Genomic DNA, 17,089 nt, shown 5'->3' on the forward strand with positions numbered 1-17,089 from the left:
TTATTAGATAAAGGTAATCCAAGATATCTGAAAGGAAATTTTTCCACTTGAAAATGCAGAATCATTGTTAACCTTCTTCTTCCTCTCACTGCCTTAGAAAATATAATTGAACTTTTATCCTTGTTAACCTGCAGGCCAGAGGTAGATCTGAATAAAACCGAGATTTCTTCTATAGCTTTGACTGAAGCCACATCAGATTTCGCCGCCTTTAAAAGATCATCTGCATAGAAAGCATGGGATATATTCAGCCCTGTTTTTAACACACCTTTACATCTCTGAATTCTTCCATCCTCAATGGCTTTGGCTATAAGATTGGAGAAATACTATGTAACAAAAGAGAACAGAAGAGGGGACAAAGGACAGCCTTGTCTAAGTCCTTTTGAAGCTGAGAAAAATCCTGCAGGAACTCCATTGCAAGAACTTCATTGCAAAGAAAAGAGAAATTAGCTGTAGTAATACATTCCATAACCCAACTGATCCACTTCTCACTGAATCCATAACTCTGTAAAATTTTCTGAATACACAACTCTGTAAAATTTTCTCACAGAAGATGTTTCCAACACATTTCAAGACAAGTCTATGCATCTTAAGACTTGGATTTAGGGAGATTCGATGTTTAGACATATACTCAGCACAAATGTAATACAAACTTCAGACACCAAATTAACCCAGAAGATTTCAACGAAATCCAAATTTAGTTTGTGAATGAGTTAACATCAAATCTAGCAAGAACTCAAACCTTTTTATTTCCCATCTCATTCATAATCAACCAAACTTGCTTCATTTCCTTGATCTATTGTTTTCCATTTTGCTATTAAGCAAGATGTAAAAGAATATTACTGAGGTCCAAAATTTTATACGAAACACCTCAAGTGGATTGAGAAAAAATGAGATTCCTTTGATTATTGAAAAATGACAAAGCTTTCCCTACCTATTCTCAAACAAGTGAGATCCCTCTAGTGTTACATTAGAAGCGTGAGATATTTTCATGCATTCATATATCCCAGAATCGGTCGCACAGCAGCTTTGAAATCGTCATAAAATTTTTGTTCCGAAAACCTGTCTGCCCGTTTCCTTGCAGCCGCAGCCACCTTGAGTCTTTCCAATTCTGACATCCTTATAATTTTTAGAATGGCATCAGCAAATTCTTCCACAGTTTGCGCAAGAAATCCAGTTTGTTGTCCATCTTCTTCTAACACAATGTCCATTTTTGGCCCAGCAGAATTATGAGCTGAAAATGAGGAAATCTGTAAGCTAAATACATTCACGCACACATAAATCCTTTTAGAGGACTATTGTAATTTAAGACATAAATCTCTCAAACTCCCTACCAATCGGTATGGCACCTGCAGCCATGTACTCCACAACGCTTATGCCAAAGTGCTCATCTGTCATGGAATGGATCCCTGCAACAGAACTCCCAAGCAGTCTCATCAAATCCCTGCATTACAAAAGAAAATTCAAATTAGTCTCAGTATTTTTAACAAGGAAATTAGGGAAGAATCTATCATACACACATCAAGAGTAATAAAAGAAAAACTGAGAGATCCAATAGGACAATTTCCATGTTTTCTTGCTACAGAAGAATCCGTTAAATGGTCTATGAACTTCAGTTGAACCCGATGTTTATAAACTATAATAAGATATGAAAAAAGTTGGATGTTTATAACTAAAGTATAGTAAAGGAAATCACCAGGAGTTCTCTACAAGTAAACCATGTTTTCACTACATAATTTGAATCAAACACTAGCTACATAATATTCTTCCTTAAGGCAATGTTCAAGACTTGCCAAATGGAAAAGGAAAAGATCAATACTCTGATTCAACCCATGGGAGATTCGTGAGGCTTTGTTTGGTTAGATGGAATCAACTAGAAAAGAAAGGAAAGGGAAAACTTCTAAAAAATTTTGGAGTTTGGATAGAAGGAAAGAAACGTACAAGAAAATTTAGTTTCTCGCACTTGCCTATTTTCCCCCAAAACTTTTCCTACCAAAAACACGCGAAAATAATATTTTCATGTGAAAGGAGTTCCTTTTTATTTGATATTCCTATTTTATCCAAAAATTTAATAGTGTAAAACAACTTGCCAAAAAAAGAGGCAACTAGTTTCGTGGTTTCTTTATTTATTTATTTATTTATTTTTATAAGTAAAATTGTATTAGAAAGCCCAAAAGGGGAACGCGTCCCAAGAGCTGTACAAGTTTCTTTCTTTATTTTTTATTGGGTTTCTTTTTGTGTGGGGGCCATAAACTACTATATAATATGGATGGGAGGCTCATCTAACCCTTTTTTTCAATATTTGTCTGATCTAATACTTGATAATAATATACTTAGCAACAACAATATATAATTGGATTCTGTTCTTATCGCAGGGGAATATGTTGATTCTAAATTGAAGAGTGGGGTTCCTGGCATTTTATGCAAGCTTGATATCGAAAAAGCCTACGATCATGTTAATTGGAAGTTTCTTCGTTGTCTACTTTAGAGGATGGGGTTCAGAGATAGGTGGATAAAATGGATAAAAACTTGTATTCCGTCCGTTATGTTCTCTGTGCTTGTGAACGGTTCCCCTACTAGTTTTTTTACTAGTTCACGTGGTTTGAGACAAGGAGACCCATTATCGTCTTTTCTATTCCTTATTGTCATAGAGGGATTGAGTAGATTAATGAGAAAAGCGGAAGATTTGAGATATATCAAGGGATTCAGAGTTAGCAGAGATGTTGAACATCAGATGCAGATTTCCCATTTGTTGTTCGCAGATGACTCCTTGGTTTTTTCTGATGTTGTTGCCTCCCAACTCCGATATTTGAGGTGCATTCTTGTTTGTTTGGACTTAAGATTAATGTTGGGAAGAGTGTGCTTGTCCCAGTGGGGGATGTTCCAGATATTTCCTCCTTAGCTGCAGTTCTTGGGTGTGGAGTAGGCGCTTTTTCTCTTCCTTATTTTGGATTGCCTTCGGGAGTTTCCTCTGCGAGAGAAGGGAACTGGGACCCAGTGATTAATAGATATGAGAAGAGATTAGCAGGTTGGGAAAAACAGTATATTTTGAAGGGGGGGGAGTCACTCTCATTAAGAGTACTCTCTCGTCCCTTCCTACCTACTTTTTATCTTTGTTTCAAATCCCATGCTCTGTTGCTGAAAGGATTGAAAAAATTCAGAGGGATTTTCTATGGGGCGGAAGAGGAGAGGAGTTCAAGTATCACCTTGTTAATTGGGAACAAGTTTGCAAACCGTTGAAATTAGGCGGTCTAGGCATTCGTAAGCTGGTCCCTTTTAATAGAGCTCTTTTGGGAAAGTGGTTATGGAGATTTGGTAAGGAACGCCATCGCCAGTGGCGAAGAGTTGTCTGTGTCGCTTTGGAGAGGAGAGTGGGGGCTAGTCCTCCCATCCAATCTCTGTTACGGGAGGCGTTGGTGTATAGAAATTCATTCGGAAAGGTTGGGATGTTTTCTCCTCACATATTAGATTCAAGGTTCGTGATGGTAGGCATATTCGATTTTGGGAGGGTTTATGGTGCGGAGATCAGTTGTTGTCTCTCCTTTCCTAGACTTTACAGCATTGCCAATAACAAGCACGCCTACATAATTGATTGTTATCATCTCGATAACAGTGGAGTTACGTGGGATGTGCGTTTTAGGCGCTCCTTTCAGGATTGTGAGATGGAGGAAGCATGTGTTTTTTTGGATCTCCTGTATAGACACAAGGATATCGGCAAAGGGTGTGACGATATTTTGTGGGTCCCGTCAACCCATGGTAGGTATGGTGTCCGATCCATATTCTTGTGTTTCTCCAATTTCATTGGTCACGATTTCCCATTGAAGTCTATTTGGTGTTCTAAAACTCCTCTTAGAATCGCATTCTTCATTTGGACTGCCACATTAGGAAAGATTTTGACATTGGATAATCTGAGAAAGAGAGGTAACACCATTATTAATTGGTGTTGTCTATGTAAAGCAGATGGAGAATCCGTGGATCACATTCTTATGCACTGTCCTGTGGTGTACGATTGTTGGAATTTCATATTTAGCATGTTTGGCGTTTCTTGGGTAATGCCTAAGCATTCCTTACAACTGATCAACGCATGGAAACGATGCCCAATTAAAGGTCATGCTCGTGATTATTGAAGGATTGTTCCACATTGCGTTTGGTGGTGCCTATGGCGAGAGTAATAACAAAAATTTTGAAGATAAGGAATCGCCTTTAACAAATCTAAAAATTCATATTCTTCGTTCTCTTTTTTGTTATGTAAGAGGAAACGCATGCTCCTCGATTGATGACTTTTTTTATCTTTTGGATGTTATTGGTCCTTAGGTCCTTTTTTCGTTTTCGTATTAGGGACGTGTTCCCCTTTTGAACGCTTTTCTAATATACTTTTTACTTATCAAAAAAAAAATAATAATATATAATTTTATCGAGAAAAAAAAAAAAACAACATATAATCAATTTTTTGTTTTTAAATTTCCTTTCCCTCAAACTAATAATTAGTTCTACCTAAAAAAATATTATGAAGCCTTATTTTAAATATAAATATTAAATAATTATATTATTAAATTTAATAATCCATCATTTTACTATTTCTTTACTAAAAATGAATATAATTAAACACAAATTTATTTCTTTTTTTAGCATTTGAAACATAAGGGTAGTTTTGGTATATATAATAACTTTCTTTCTTCTTTCCTGCTATCTAAACTAACTAATTAATATTTTCCTACAATTTTCTTGAATAAATTTTCATGCTAACCAAATGAATGCTAGAAAATTACTTTTCTTTTCATTCACTTCACTTTCTTTTTATTTACTATTTCTTTTCTTTCCTTGCTTATTTCCATCTAACCAAACAGAGCCTAAAGGTTTAAGAAATTCTCATGGAATTACAAGGAATTACATAGGAAGGGGAAAAAAAGTGTTGTTCGGATATTCACATTTCACATTCATAGAATTCCACATCATATAGAATGGATGTTAAAAGTAAGCACGATACAATTATACAAAGTGACATTGAACAAACCTGTACATCAGATTCTTATAAAACTCTACATAATCTGCCACCTTCAGTTCAATGGCTTGATCTTTCAAATTCTGCAGTCTTTCCTCATCTGCCTTATTCCGACAACTACCCACAAATAAGAGCTTCGGTTTAGGCAAGTCTACATCTAAATTCTTGACGGCAATTGAAAAAGCCTCAAGTTGAAGAGCATGTGCCTGATATAATATATATACATATTCTTTTGTTAGTGTGCGCGCCTGGGAACCATTGCTTGGTGCAAAGGTAAAAGCCCATGCTGCCAAGCGTGAGAAAAATGGTTCGAGTCTAGGGGTAGCCACTTTGTGCAAAGGTTAGGTCTGATAGCGAATCTGTCCCTCCAAGCACCCTCAATTTATAAGAACCAAAACTGGGCATAAATATATATGCGGTTCAGGATTTAGGGTTTTCGCACGTGTGTGTGAAAGAATGAAGCACAAAAGGGCCTCACATAACTAATAAAGGCCCCCAAAATGACCACTAAAGTCATAGTACATTGTGCAAAAAATATTAAAATAAATATGCTCACCTTTTCTGGACGAAATTGAGCAACAGAAATTATTGATGGATTTTCCGTTTGTCTTTCCAAGGGAAGCACCTATTTAGACTGCAGCTGGTTAGAATATACATAAATTTGAACCAAAATATATCAAGACAGCTATGAGAATAATTGAAATAAAAAATATAATATAAAGAAACCAAGTATCGGATACAGATTCCATTACAGAGAAAGGGATACTGTGAAGCAAGAAGACATTTCCTCCAAACTAAAGAAGAAAGACAAATTGCTAGAGATTAATAAGAAAACTAACTTAGAAGGCAAACTAAGGAGGCATAAAATGTTTGGGGCAACAGACTCCTTTCCCTCAATAGTAAATTGAGGAATTCACCAACAAAATAATTGACCATGGTCAAGAGAGAAAAGAGAGAGCTTGATAGAATGATATTGCAACATTTATCCTCTATTGATTTCAGAAAGAATGAGAAGAAGTGAAATTTTAAAGAATGCATAAGAAATGAATCTACTTTTCTACATTTTCCCTTTCCTTGCATGTCCCTCATTGTCTTTTTCCACAAGTAAAATGTTGTTTTTTTCTTTCCCTGGCAGGTAAGTATTACACCAATCTAATTCATCCGCCAGAGAGTAGTCCTAGTTCTCAGCAAAAACCCATGTACAAGATTTTTCCAAGTAAGGTTTAATTAATTCTCTCTCAATCTTTGAAAAAACCTAGTAGAGCATTACATAATTGAAAAAACACATAAAATAAGAGTTCAAACCTGAAGTCCTGAAGTATCACAAGGAGGATAAACTCTCTTAATGCGGCCCGGATTTCCCCAGAGCTTCTCGATATGAGATTTTGTCCATGAAGAGTTCACCATTGCAAGGTGTGCACAAGAGCCTACAATCCCATACATCCTGCTAAATAATATATAATAGATGACTTTGCACTGGGATAGCCAAATGCTGCCACAAGAGGGATTTTTCTAAGGTTCACGTAAAAGGAGAAGAATTACTGAATAGGAGACCAAACTTATCACCAAACTTCCAAAAACCAGCATAAAAATTTGACATCTCCTTATGCAGAGATATAAACACAGTTATATAACACATCTAATTTCAATATAATTTTTTTTTTTTTTTTTGTCATTTTCCATTTTCATACGTGTTTTTCAAGAGAAAATACTTAAAATAGAAGCATGCACACAAAAAAGAACGTTATGACAGTCACAAAACAAACCTCTGAGAGATCAACGCATCGTTATTATACATTGAACTCCGCCCACGAACACGAGATAACATGTCTAAACTGATGGTTGGATAATGTGTATAGCAAATAACTTTACATCCAAATATGAGTGCGACTGGATAAGTAAAAGCATATCCACTAGTATCAAAATAGTAATGAGGAGTGAACTTGCATAAAGCTTCCCATGAAAGATAGACTGAACCAAAGCTTTGACCAATCATGGTGAAACGAGGGTAAGTGGTTTCTTCAATCCACTTCCTGTTATATAAATGTACCACCTGAAACCCCCCAAAAAAATTAATAATAATAAATAAATCAATAGAATACTCATCAATCATTCATTGAATAGAAACCTCTGAGAACAAAAATTATATTATGCAAAGGTATGAATTACTAATCACTTATGTTACCTGGACTCGAGTACGGGTGTCGGACACGGGTGCTTGTCTAGAAATCGGATCCTTTCATCTTTGAAATTATTGGATATAGGGACTCGGCTAAAAAGGGTCAAAACTTGGACACGGACACTTGGACACGGTTATACTTATTATATCGGGTTACAAAGTATAGGCCATTTATGTATTATTTGAGGGTAGGATGGTATTTTGAAATAAAAACAAGACAATCTTGTAACATTTATTATTTATTTGAAAAGCAAGTAGTTGGAGTAAAAAGTAAATGTAAAAGTTAAAAAGTTAAGTAAAGGTAAAAGTTTAAAAAGTTACTTAACGGAGTCAAATGTAAATGTACAAGTTGCTGAGTAAAACAATCACAATGTGATAAGATTTATATTTTATAAGAAAACAATTGTCAGCCACAAATAAAAAGTGAAGACAGGTGGCAGCAACAATCTATTAAATACACTTTTAGATCTGAAAGGTTGCTTAAAAAACCACACTTGGTCAAAAGAACAAGACGCTGCGCGTGAAGAACCCATCATCTTCAACCTTAAAAAACAGTAATGTCGAACCAACAACCTCCATAAACATACCAGAAGGGATTCAATCTGTTAGACCAAGAGGGGGGGTGAATTGGTCAGATTAAAACTTTCCTCTTCTTTTCACTTAATCAGAGAACATGTTGAACAGGATATGTCACAACTTAAAATCAACCAAACCACATGAACACAAGGTATACAAGGAAAACCCTCTCAATAGGGAAAAACCTTGGTTCTTGGCCTCAGCCAATAAAAGCCTCCACTAGTTGTAAAAATCTTGTGACACGCCCAGCTATCTCACTCTCTGCACACACCCTTGTACAAGAACAGACACTAGTTTTCACAACCAATACTCACACACTAGCTCACCACAGTGCACACATGCACTCCCCCTGTCCTAAGCAACCTTGCTTGGACTCCAAAGCTCTCAATAACTTAATCAACAATAGGGTAAGGTATCAAAGCCTCACTACCATTTACAATAAAGTGTCAAAACACCACTTATCTCTGCACCACAAGATTAGATGGAATACACAGTTCAAAGTATATAACACAAGAAACTCTAGTTTCACTTCTCTGCACCAAGAGGGATATAACTGTCAAATCACAATGCATCTTCACTTGGTACCCAGACTAGGTTCCCACAGCCTTGACACATCCAAATACACTTGCTTGAATGAATTCCTCAATTAAATAAGCAAGGTAGATCAATAGAGAACATACAAGGCAAAAACCCTAAATTCAAGGGTATAATGGTCACTTCACAATGCAGCCTCAAGGAGGACCTGAAATTGTCTTCTACAGCTTCAAATAGCTTAGATACACTTGCTTAAGAGATAAACCCAGTGAAACCAGCAAGGTATATTAGAGATAGCACACAACAGCCTTGTAGTATTCAAAACCCTAGCTTTGAGCCTTCAGGGGTAAGATTGTAAATTAGCCTCAGATCCAACCCAAATTCCACACCCTTAGTCTTCAGTAGGTAGAATACACTTGCTCAGTTGATAAGATCAATGCAAACAGCAAGGCACAACATAGATATCACAGTTTTAAGCTAAAACCCCAAAAACCCTAGCTTTGTAGCTTCAAGGGGCAACTCTGCAATGTAGCTTCAGTTCAGGCTTGCATTTGACTTTCACAGGCTTGTATAGGCAGGATACACTTGCTTGAGAATTAAACTCAGTTTGATAAGCAAGCAATAACAGTGAGATAGCTCAACAGCCTTGTTTTCTTCAAAAACCCCAAATCGAGCCTCTCAAGGGTAAGTTTGTAATATGACCTTAGGGACACCCTAAACTTCACTCCCCCGGTCTTCAATAGGATATATACACTTGCTCGAATGATAATAACAAATTAAATAGCAAGGTATGGCTTTGTATATGCTCACAGTAGCTATTTTAGGTTAAAAACCTAAAACTCAATTTTGCCAAAGACAGCCTTAATATAGCTCAAATTTCCAACAACCAGAGGCTCCCTTAGCTTGAATATGATGAATTAAACTTGTTATATAGCAGGGACAAGATGTACACACAAGGGCATAACAATATAGTACAACCAGCAGCAAAATTAAGGCTCACAGCAGGTGTATATATCAGATACTGTATTTTTCTGGTTTGAGGGGCAAAAGAGTCAATTGGAGGTTGGACCTTCTTGAATATAGCTCCCACAATTTTCTTTCATCATAGTACACTTGCTCAAATCATCATTTCTCATTTTGAAGCAAGTTAATATCAATTTTCAATTTCAAAGAAAGCTTCACAAGTCGGTTTCTGCAGCAGCACTGTTTTTAGGGTATTTCAGGTATTTCACAGCTACAAAATTCTGGATTTTGGTTCTATCAAGAGTATATTAATTGTGTAGACATGCTCATACGAATAACCCAACAAGCACAGCAATATATTACAATTTCAGAATCCAAAACAGATTTGTAAAGCTGCTATAAGCTGAAACAAGTGTGGTTCACAGTACTAAAATAGAACAAGTCATCCCGCGGTCCAAACCACAACTAAGACAGCCTCAAATCAACAAACTGGGCATGCTCAGATGATAAACATTCATGGTATAGCATGATCAAACAAGTTAAGCTCGGGATTATAGATATAAACCGGAAAAGCAAGCTAAACTTGAGGTTTGAGATATGAAAGTTAATACCAGTCTTGGCCACTTCAGCTGATGTAAACCCTTAAGATACACTTGCTCAGACCATGATCAAGCTCCAAAAGTAACCACAGCAGATTTTCACCTCCCAATCCTCATTGTTTGCACCAGAAAACAGCCATCACAGGTTCTTATATCCTACAGTAAAATAGCACACTCTTCATACTGATTTCAGAGAACAAATTCAACTCAAAACCTTAAGAATTTCTCTGAAAGTCACTCAAACATTTTAGCTGTCGAGTCTCTCATACACAGCCTCACAATGTAGCTCAAAGGACTCTATTTTTGTGCCTCATTGCTGCTGCTGCTATAACAGCATATTTATTTAACTTCCATTGCTGCCCTAGTATGGATAAGAATATTCCATTACTAGCCAATCAAAGATAGGGATATAGGCAGAAAGTATACACTGTGAATGGACTGAAATGCCCCTGAACAGCCCTATCTTGACACTAAAAAGTACCTTTTCTGCAGCCCTCAACTGACAATATACAATGCTGATATCTACAGCTGGGAATTTGAATTTCTGTCAATATCCTCTCTCACTAGGACCACAGTGCACGTGGCACATTGTTGTGAAACCTTCATTACACCAGAATTCTCAATGAATTACCAGAATTACCCATACATCAGGGTTGTATTTGCTGCCACCTGTGTGTGTGATATGAACTAGAAAATGACCATTACATTGTATAACAACACCTTTTATGAAGAGTAATCCATTAACACACATAGTGTAATGACTTAAATACCCGTGACAGATACCAATAATGAATGAATAGCCATGAACCCTTTTGATAGACACTTGACATTAAAAAGGCAAACCTCAACCAACACAATCTAATAAAGAGACATGAAAAAAAAAGTTCAGATCCTTCACAAGCATCCACCAATACAATCTTTCATGAGCATGTCTTCATCAATCGTTCGCCAGCCATGTCCGATGGTGTGAAAGGGTATCCGACCCATATCCAGTGTCGGTGTCCGTGTGGTGTCGTGTTGACTTAGACACCCTAGGCTGGTTAGGCGAGTCCAGGTAACATAGGTAATCACTACCATTGTTTCAGTTTACTCCAACATTTTAGATGTCATAACAGTAGTAGAACCATGTATGGTGAAAAGTAATTGGCAGTTGACTTCTGTTTGTTGGATCAGTGGACCTTGGGCAACTTATATTAGAGCCTTGGGTTATGGTTCTAACATTTACACACTTTTTGTCAATTGGTATCAAAGCGGGTTGCTCAAACGATACTGAGTACATCATGGAAGGTTGTTAGCATATATGATAGCCACAATTTATGGAATGACTTACCATATTAGCAGAGATTTAATGAGTGATTTATCTCATTCAAGGTTTTACACAATTCTCTCCTTCTTCTTCTTTTTATATTTCTACTTCGTTTCAGAGCCAGGGTGGTCCAACTACAATGAGGGCATTGCGAGTTCGGCACCACCCATTCGGGAATGGTCTAATGCGACATCGCCCATTCGGGAAGTGTCGAGTAGGCAGGGTGGTCCGACCTCAATGAGGACGTTGCGAGTTTGGCACCACCCATTCAGAAATGGTCTGAGGAGACAAAGTTGTTCCTTTTTATGGTCTGAGGAAACATTGTTGGTTCTTTCATCTACATTGTTTAAACATATCTATTAAGGGGAATGGTATGAGGAGACATTGTTGATTCTTCCATCTACATGTTTTAAACATGTGAAGGAAAATGGTCTGAGGAGACATTGTTAGTTGTTTACGGTCTGAAGAGACATGATTGGTTGTTTATGGTATGAGGAGACATTTTTTATTTGTTGATCGACACTTCATTTGAGAGAAAATCATTGCTAGTTAGAATTACACTCTTCAACTTGTAGATTTTGAAGAAGGGTGCTAGCAAGACCATGTTTGAAGATGCACTGTCCAAGTTGGGTGTCTCAGATATTAACGCACTAACTTGAGGGGGAGTGTTAGCAGATCTGATAGCCACAATTTACGGAATGACTTACCATATTAGCAGAGATTTGATTGTGCTATAAATATGCCATAGAATATGCTCTAGAATATGCTGTGATTTGATTTAGATTTGATTTAGTTTCCTTTCTTGTAATATGAGCGTGTGCTCTTTATATCTATAAATACTAGAGCCGTGAATGAGTGATTTATCTCATTCAAGCCTTTACGCAATTCTCTCATTTTTTTTTTTTTTTTTTGTATTTCTACTAAGGTCTTAAGGAAGACAGTTCCACATCTAATCCTATTTTATTTGCGGGTAGTAACTATAACTATTGAAAATCAAGAACCCATTTTTTTCTAAAATCTTTAGATGAGAAGTCTGGCAATGTGTAGAAGAAGGTTATTCTTTGCCTACAACTGAGAATAGTATAGAAAAACCAATGACTGATTGGACAAAGGAGGAACTAGTTGATGCACACAATAACTCTAGGGCATTGAATGCTTTTTTATTTTTTTTGTCTTTTCCTATTGTTAACATAACTAAGTTGGTGGCATTATGAACTGCACTGTTGCAAAGGATGCATGGCAGATTCATAAAACAGTTCACGAGGAACTACTCCAGTGAAGAAATCCACATTTCATATGCGTACCACACATAAAAATCTGGTGTTCATTTTTATAATGTTATTACTTAATTTTTTTTTCACGTTTATATGTTTTGCATGCATTGCTTATATTGCATGATGGAATATATTTATGTTCATTCAATTATTGTCCAAGCTAAAACTTGTGTTACCTGGACTCTACGGCAACGGCCAGAGTGTCCGTGTCAACTCGACACGGACACCGACACGGGATATGCGTCCGACCCTCCGTTCTTCAACTAGACATAGCTGATGACAAAAATAAACAAAAGGATGTGTAACTCGATGCTTGTGAAGGATTAGGGATTTTTTTCATGTTTTATTTATTAGATCGGCAGCCATACGAAGCTTCCTAGTTCAACAATGGCGCTCTGATTCGAATCGGTGGTCCAAAGGTTGGAGACGACTTCTTGTTTGTGAAATCACACGCGCTGACTTTGCACAATTTTATGTACCTACCTGAGCGTGGTTTCACGCAATTGTTAATACCCAGCCTTTAATGGCCAGGATGATGCCACCTATTTACCTATTTATTTGTATCTGAAAAGATAGAGACAATGGGCTTTTTAATAAAAGTAAAAAATTCAATGCCTTACAGCTAGAAAGCAATACCTACAGTTGTGTGTGGTATACAGCTGTTACTTTAGCTTTATTAGGAGTTAGGACTAATATACATATCATTTATATTGTTGAGTTGGGCTTCCTTGTTAATTGTGCTTTGACTTGTACAGGCCCAAAGGTCAAGACTAAGATGATAATACAGAGGCATATTAGCCCTAGCCCAGGCCCAAACCCGCCTAAAAGGAACCCTTAGAATTTTTTTTTACAGGTTCCCATCAAATAGTTGCAGGGTCCGGTACTAACACGGGAATGCATAGCCATGACTATGGCCATGCCACCAATCAAATGAGGCAAACAAATGGTAGTAATAATTATAAAATGTTCATAAAAAAGTACAATTGATATATTTATTTTTTTTAGTTTTATGATTGATGTCTCAAACAGAAAAAAATCTTTCAAATTTTTTTAAACTTTCCAAAGTGTCCAAGTACCCGTGTCCAATATTTAGACACTTTTGAGCCATGTCCACGTATCCTGTAAATTGATAGATTGACGAATCCGACCCTAGACATGCACCCGTGTCCGATACCCGTACCCGAGTCCAGGTAACATAGGCTAAAACTACATTAAAATAAAAGAAATTAATTTGTTCTACAAGACCTATAGCCCCCCTAGGTCTAGATCAGTGGAACTTGCGCAACTTTATATTAGAGCTTCGGGCTCTGGTTCTAATGTTTACACACGTTTTATCAATTAGTATCATAGCGGTTGCTCGAACAATATTAAGTGGATCATAGAAGGTCTTAAGAAAGGTAGTTTCATAGCTAGTCCTACTTTATTTGTGGGTGGTAACCAGTGTTGTTAAAGGCTCAAGACGCACCAAGGCGCTAAAGGTCCTTTCGAGCCTAGGTGCAAGACACGCGCTGAGGGGTGTGTCTGAGCGAGGCACACGCCTAAGTAAAATGAGGCACACAATTGAAATTTTAAACTACCGTAAAAGCATTCATATCTCATAACTCATATTAATATTCTAAAAATTAATATAATATATAAAGAGGTAAATCCATAAACTATATAGAATTCAAGAACCATAAAATAGAGCACAAATTTGTTTTCTTGAAAGACAAAACAGAGCGCGCGCGCACACACACAAAAAAATAAAAAAAATAAAAAATAGAGCCAAAAAAGAAAAAGGAAGCATAGGCAAAAGAAGTAGATGAAGAGAGAGAAGTAGATGAGAAGAGAGAGAAAGTGTTAAAAGAATAAAAAGGAGAAAAAATAGGGCCCAAAAAAAAAAAAAAAAAGAGAGAGAGAAGAGAACTAGATGGAGAGAGAGAAGTAAACAAAGATGAGAAGAGAGGAGTAGAGGAGAGAGATGTAGAGGAGAAGAATAAGAAAGAACTTACATGGCTTCGCCATTCGTCTCTGCCACTAGAGCTTCGTCGTTGGTCTCACAATCTTACTCTTTCTATGTTCAGTTGGCACTTTGACTCTTAGACTTTCTTATTTGTTTATTCTTTTGAACAAAAGTTCATTCTTTCATACGCTTAGGCTTTCTTATTTGTTTATTAAGTTGCCAAAAGTACCCTTTTGGCTTAAGAAATAGAATAATCATTTAAAAAAAAAAACCAGTGAGGCGTACCTGAGAAATAGGACAAGGCACAACTGAGGCACACGCCTCCTGAACATCCGTGCGCCAGGAATGACAACAGGCGCTAAACCTACGCCTCAAGCCTAGGCGCGCCTTTAACAACACTGGTAGTAACTATAACTACTGAAAAGAAAGAACCAAATTTTTTTTCTAAAATCTTTACTTTTTAGATGAGATGGTCTCACGTCTGGCAATGTGTAGAAGGTTATTCTATGCCTACAATTGAGAATGGTATAAAAAACCAATGACTAATTGGACAAAGGACGAACTAGCTGATTCACACTATAACACTAGCGTGTTGACTGCATTTTTTTTTTTTTTTTTTTTTTTTTTTTCTGTTGTTAATATAACTGAGTTTGGTAGGATTATGAATTGCACTGTTGCAAAGGATGCATGGCAGATTCTAAAAAGAAGTTCATGAAGATATCCAAACTTCATATGCTTACCACACATAAAAATCCAGTCTTCATTGTTATTGCTTTATTTCTTTACTTTTATATGTTTTGCATGCACTGCTCGTCTTGCATGATATAATATATTTTTGTTTATTTCGTTATTGTCCAAGGACTCCAAGCTAAAACCAGATTAAAAATAAAAGAAGTTAAGTATAACAGGACGTATTCACCCCCTCTAGATCTAGATCAGTGGACCTTTCGCTACTCTATATCAAAGTTTCGTGTTCTGGTTCTAACGTTTACACACTTTTTATCACTTTTTATGCATGACATGCAAACCTGGAGATAAAACATGAAAATTGGTGAGTCTGTAATGAACTGCAGATTGCAAGTGTTGACTTAAAAAGGTGTTGCATATCATAACTAAATACTGGCTACATGGAAAGGACTCAATTGAAAACAATTCTAGGGAAGCTGGAATGGATGAGGACTTGGAATCCCATTTAATCATTTATCCTGTAAACAACTACAAAAATTATACAATTAAAATTTTAAATAAACAGTTAAAAATTTGTTTTTATAACATCTCATCGCAAATTTCTTTGATATGCAGTACAAAGTTGAGGCTTTCTATCAAAAATTCATGTGTTTACACATATAGTATAAAAAATTCATGTGTTTACAAATACATATATGATATATGTAGGAGAAAACAAACCTTAGGTGGGCAGACTAATTTGACACCAAACCGATTGAGGGCTCGGGCCATCAAGATTTCAGGGGAAGCACCATGATCCCCAGTGTAGATGATGCAATGGAGATGAGGAGTGTCTTCTTGAATGGCCTTAACGGCGCACCACAGAACTCTCTCTCCACCACCACCGTCGTTGGTATAGGGGTGGAAGAACCCTACGGCACTTTTCCTACGCCACCAACAGCCCATCACAATCGACACCAATTGTAAAATTATTAGGGCTGGAAGTGCAGATATCAGAGCCCACACCATCGCCATCGACTCAACGAAGAATCGACCTGTTCAGTAGCTTAATGAATCGAGATCAACTTATAAAATAGTAACTTGAAACTAATCCACGCTTCAATCGATGTTTCACGAAACTTCACACTTAAAAAAAAAAAAAAAAAAGCGACTTAGAAATCAATTCACACTTCAACCTGTAGGAATCAGTAGCAAATTTTAAACAAGCAAATAGCAGATTTCTAGGGTTCAGATTTTTCACAGCACAAACAGATTTGAGAGAGCAGAAAGAGAGACCTTACAGATTACAAGGGCTTGATATTATTTGAGAAGAAAGAGAAGATAGAACCGGTGGTGTCGCCGATCGCCGGCATCACCTGTCGTCCATCGATAGAGAGTAGAAAGAGAAATTTCGACCATGGGCATTAATTGTGGCTTTAGTGGGTGTTATTTTGTTGGTTCCAAACTGTCCAAGCTTCTTCAAGATTAATCTCTTTAGCTGGCCAGCCTGCCTTGGGCACGAACAGCTTCAGCTCCGCCTGGGCTCGAGATCGTTACTTAATTAGGGCAAAGGGGGAAAGGGAAGGTGATGGAGGGAGATTAAAAAGGTGTGTTTGGCATAAATGGTGGGAAGGTGATGGATGGTTTTAGAAGGATAACTCATGGCCTGAACAATGTTTTTCTTAACCTTTCAAAAATGGAAGGAACGTGAAGGCTAGGTTTATGTATTAGCTCTAATGCCAGAGTTACTTTTACATAAAATTAAGATTACATTTTATTTTAGGATTTAGTTTGCAAAATAAGAATTACACACCTTGATTAGTGGATTTAGAGACAAAATTAAAACAAAACCCATACATATATACAAGTTAGAAGTTGCAGCGATAGAGGGGGCAAGCTCGGAGAGTTGAGAGACAGCGGCTGAAGCGTGCGAACGGCGAATGGCGAACCCAAGCTGGAATAGCGGGCGATGGAAACCAAAAGATATGGGTTTTGATTTTTTGAACAATCTGAAATGATATGCTGATATGGGTTTTGATTTTGTAGATTTT

At 36.9% G+C, this 17,089-nt stretch overlaps 1 protein-coding gene across 6 annotated transcripts; it reads right to left on the minus strand.

Moving 5' to 3' along the window:
• Nucleotides 1–723: 723 nt before the first annotated feature.
• Nucleotides 724–16,742, minus strand: LOC132311049 (GDP-Man:Man(3)GlcNAc(2)-PP-Dol alpha-1,2-mannosyltransferase-like). Of its 6 annotated transcripts, none has more exons than XM_059808750.1 (8): nucleotides 16,340–16,742; nucleotides 15,780–16,093; nucleotides 6,766–7,052; nucleotides 6,305–6,491; nucleotides 5,556–5,624; nucleotides 5,012–5,205; nucleotides 1,332–1,441; nucleotides 724–1,231 (listed from the first exon to the last, which is right to left on the minus strand). In XM_059808750.1, exons 2-8 carry the CDS (start codon nucleotides 16,071–16,073, stop codon nucleotides 987–989), a joined length of 1,386 nt encoding a protein of 461 aa, XP_059664733.1. In that variant the 5' UTR covers nucleotides 16,074–16,093; nucleotides 16,340–16,742; the 3' UTR covers nucleotides 724–986. The 6 variants fall into 6 exon arrangements, with proteins under 6 accessions (XP_059664733.1, XP_059664735.1, XP_059664736.1 ...); XM_059808752.1 differs by having other exon boundaries at nucleotides 15,780–16,177; XM_059808753.1 differs by having other exon boundaries at nucleotides 6,305–6,443; nucleotides 15,780–16,184.
• Nucleotides 16,743–17,089: the final 347 nt, after the last annotated feature.

This window comes from Cornus florida, unplaced genomic scaffold (genome assembly GCF_030987335.1).
Source record: "Cornus florida cultivar Cherokee Brave unplaced genomic scaffold, ASM3098733v1 CherokeeBrave_3.0.0_Hap2_Chr06, whole genome shotgun sequence".
Taxonomy (NCBI): Eukaryota; Viridiplantae; Streptophyta; class Magnoliopsida; order Cornales; family Cornaceae; genus Cornus; species Cornus florida.

Bases quoted from the DNA above. Each gene is read 5' to 3' on its own strand.
- LOC132311049 (XM_059808750.1), bottom strand. From the start codon at position 16,073: ATGGCGATGGTGTGGGCTCTGATATCTGCACTTCCAGCCCTAATAATT. The intron at 7,053-15,779 runs GTTTGTTTTCTC...GGGGGGTTTCAG, and splicing joins AATTAGTCTGCCCACCTAAG to GTGGTACATTTATATAACAG. The intron at 6,492-6,765 runs GTTTGTTTTGTG...CTCTTGTGGCAG, and splicing joins GATGCGTTGATCTCTCAGAG to CATTTGGCTATCCCAGTGCA.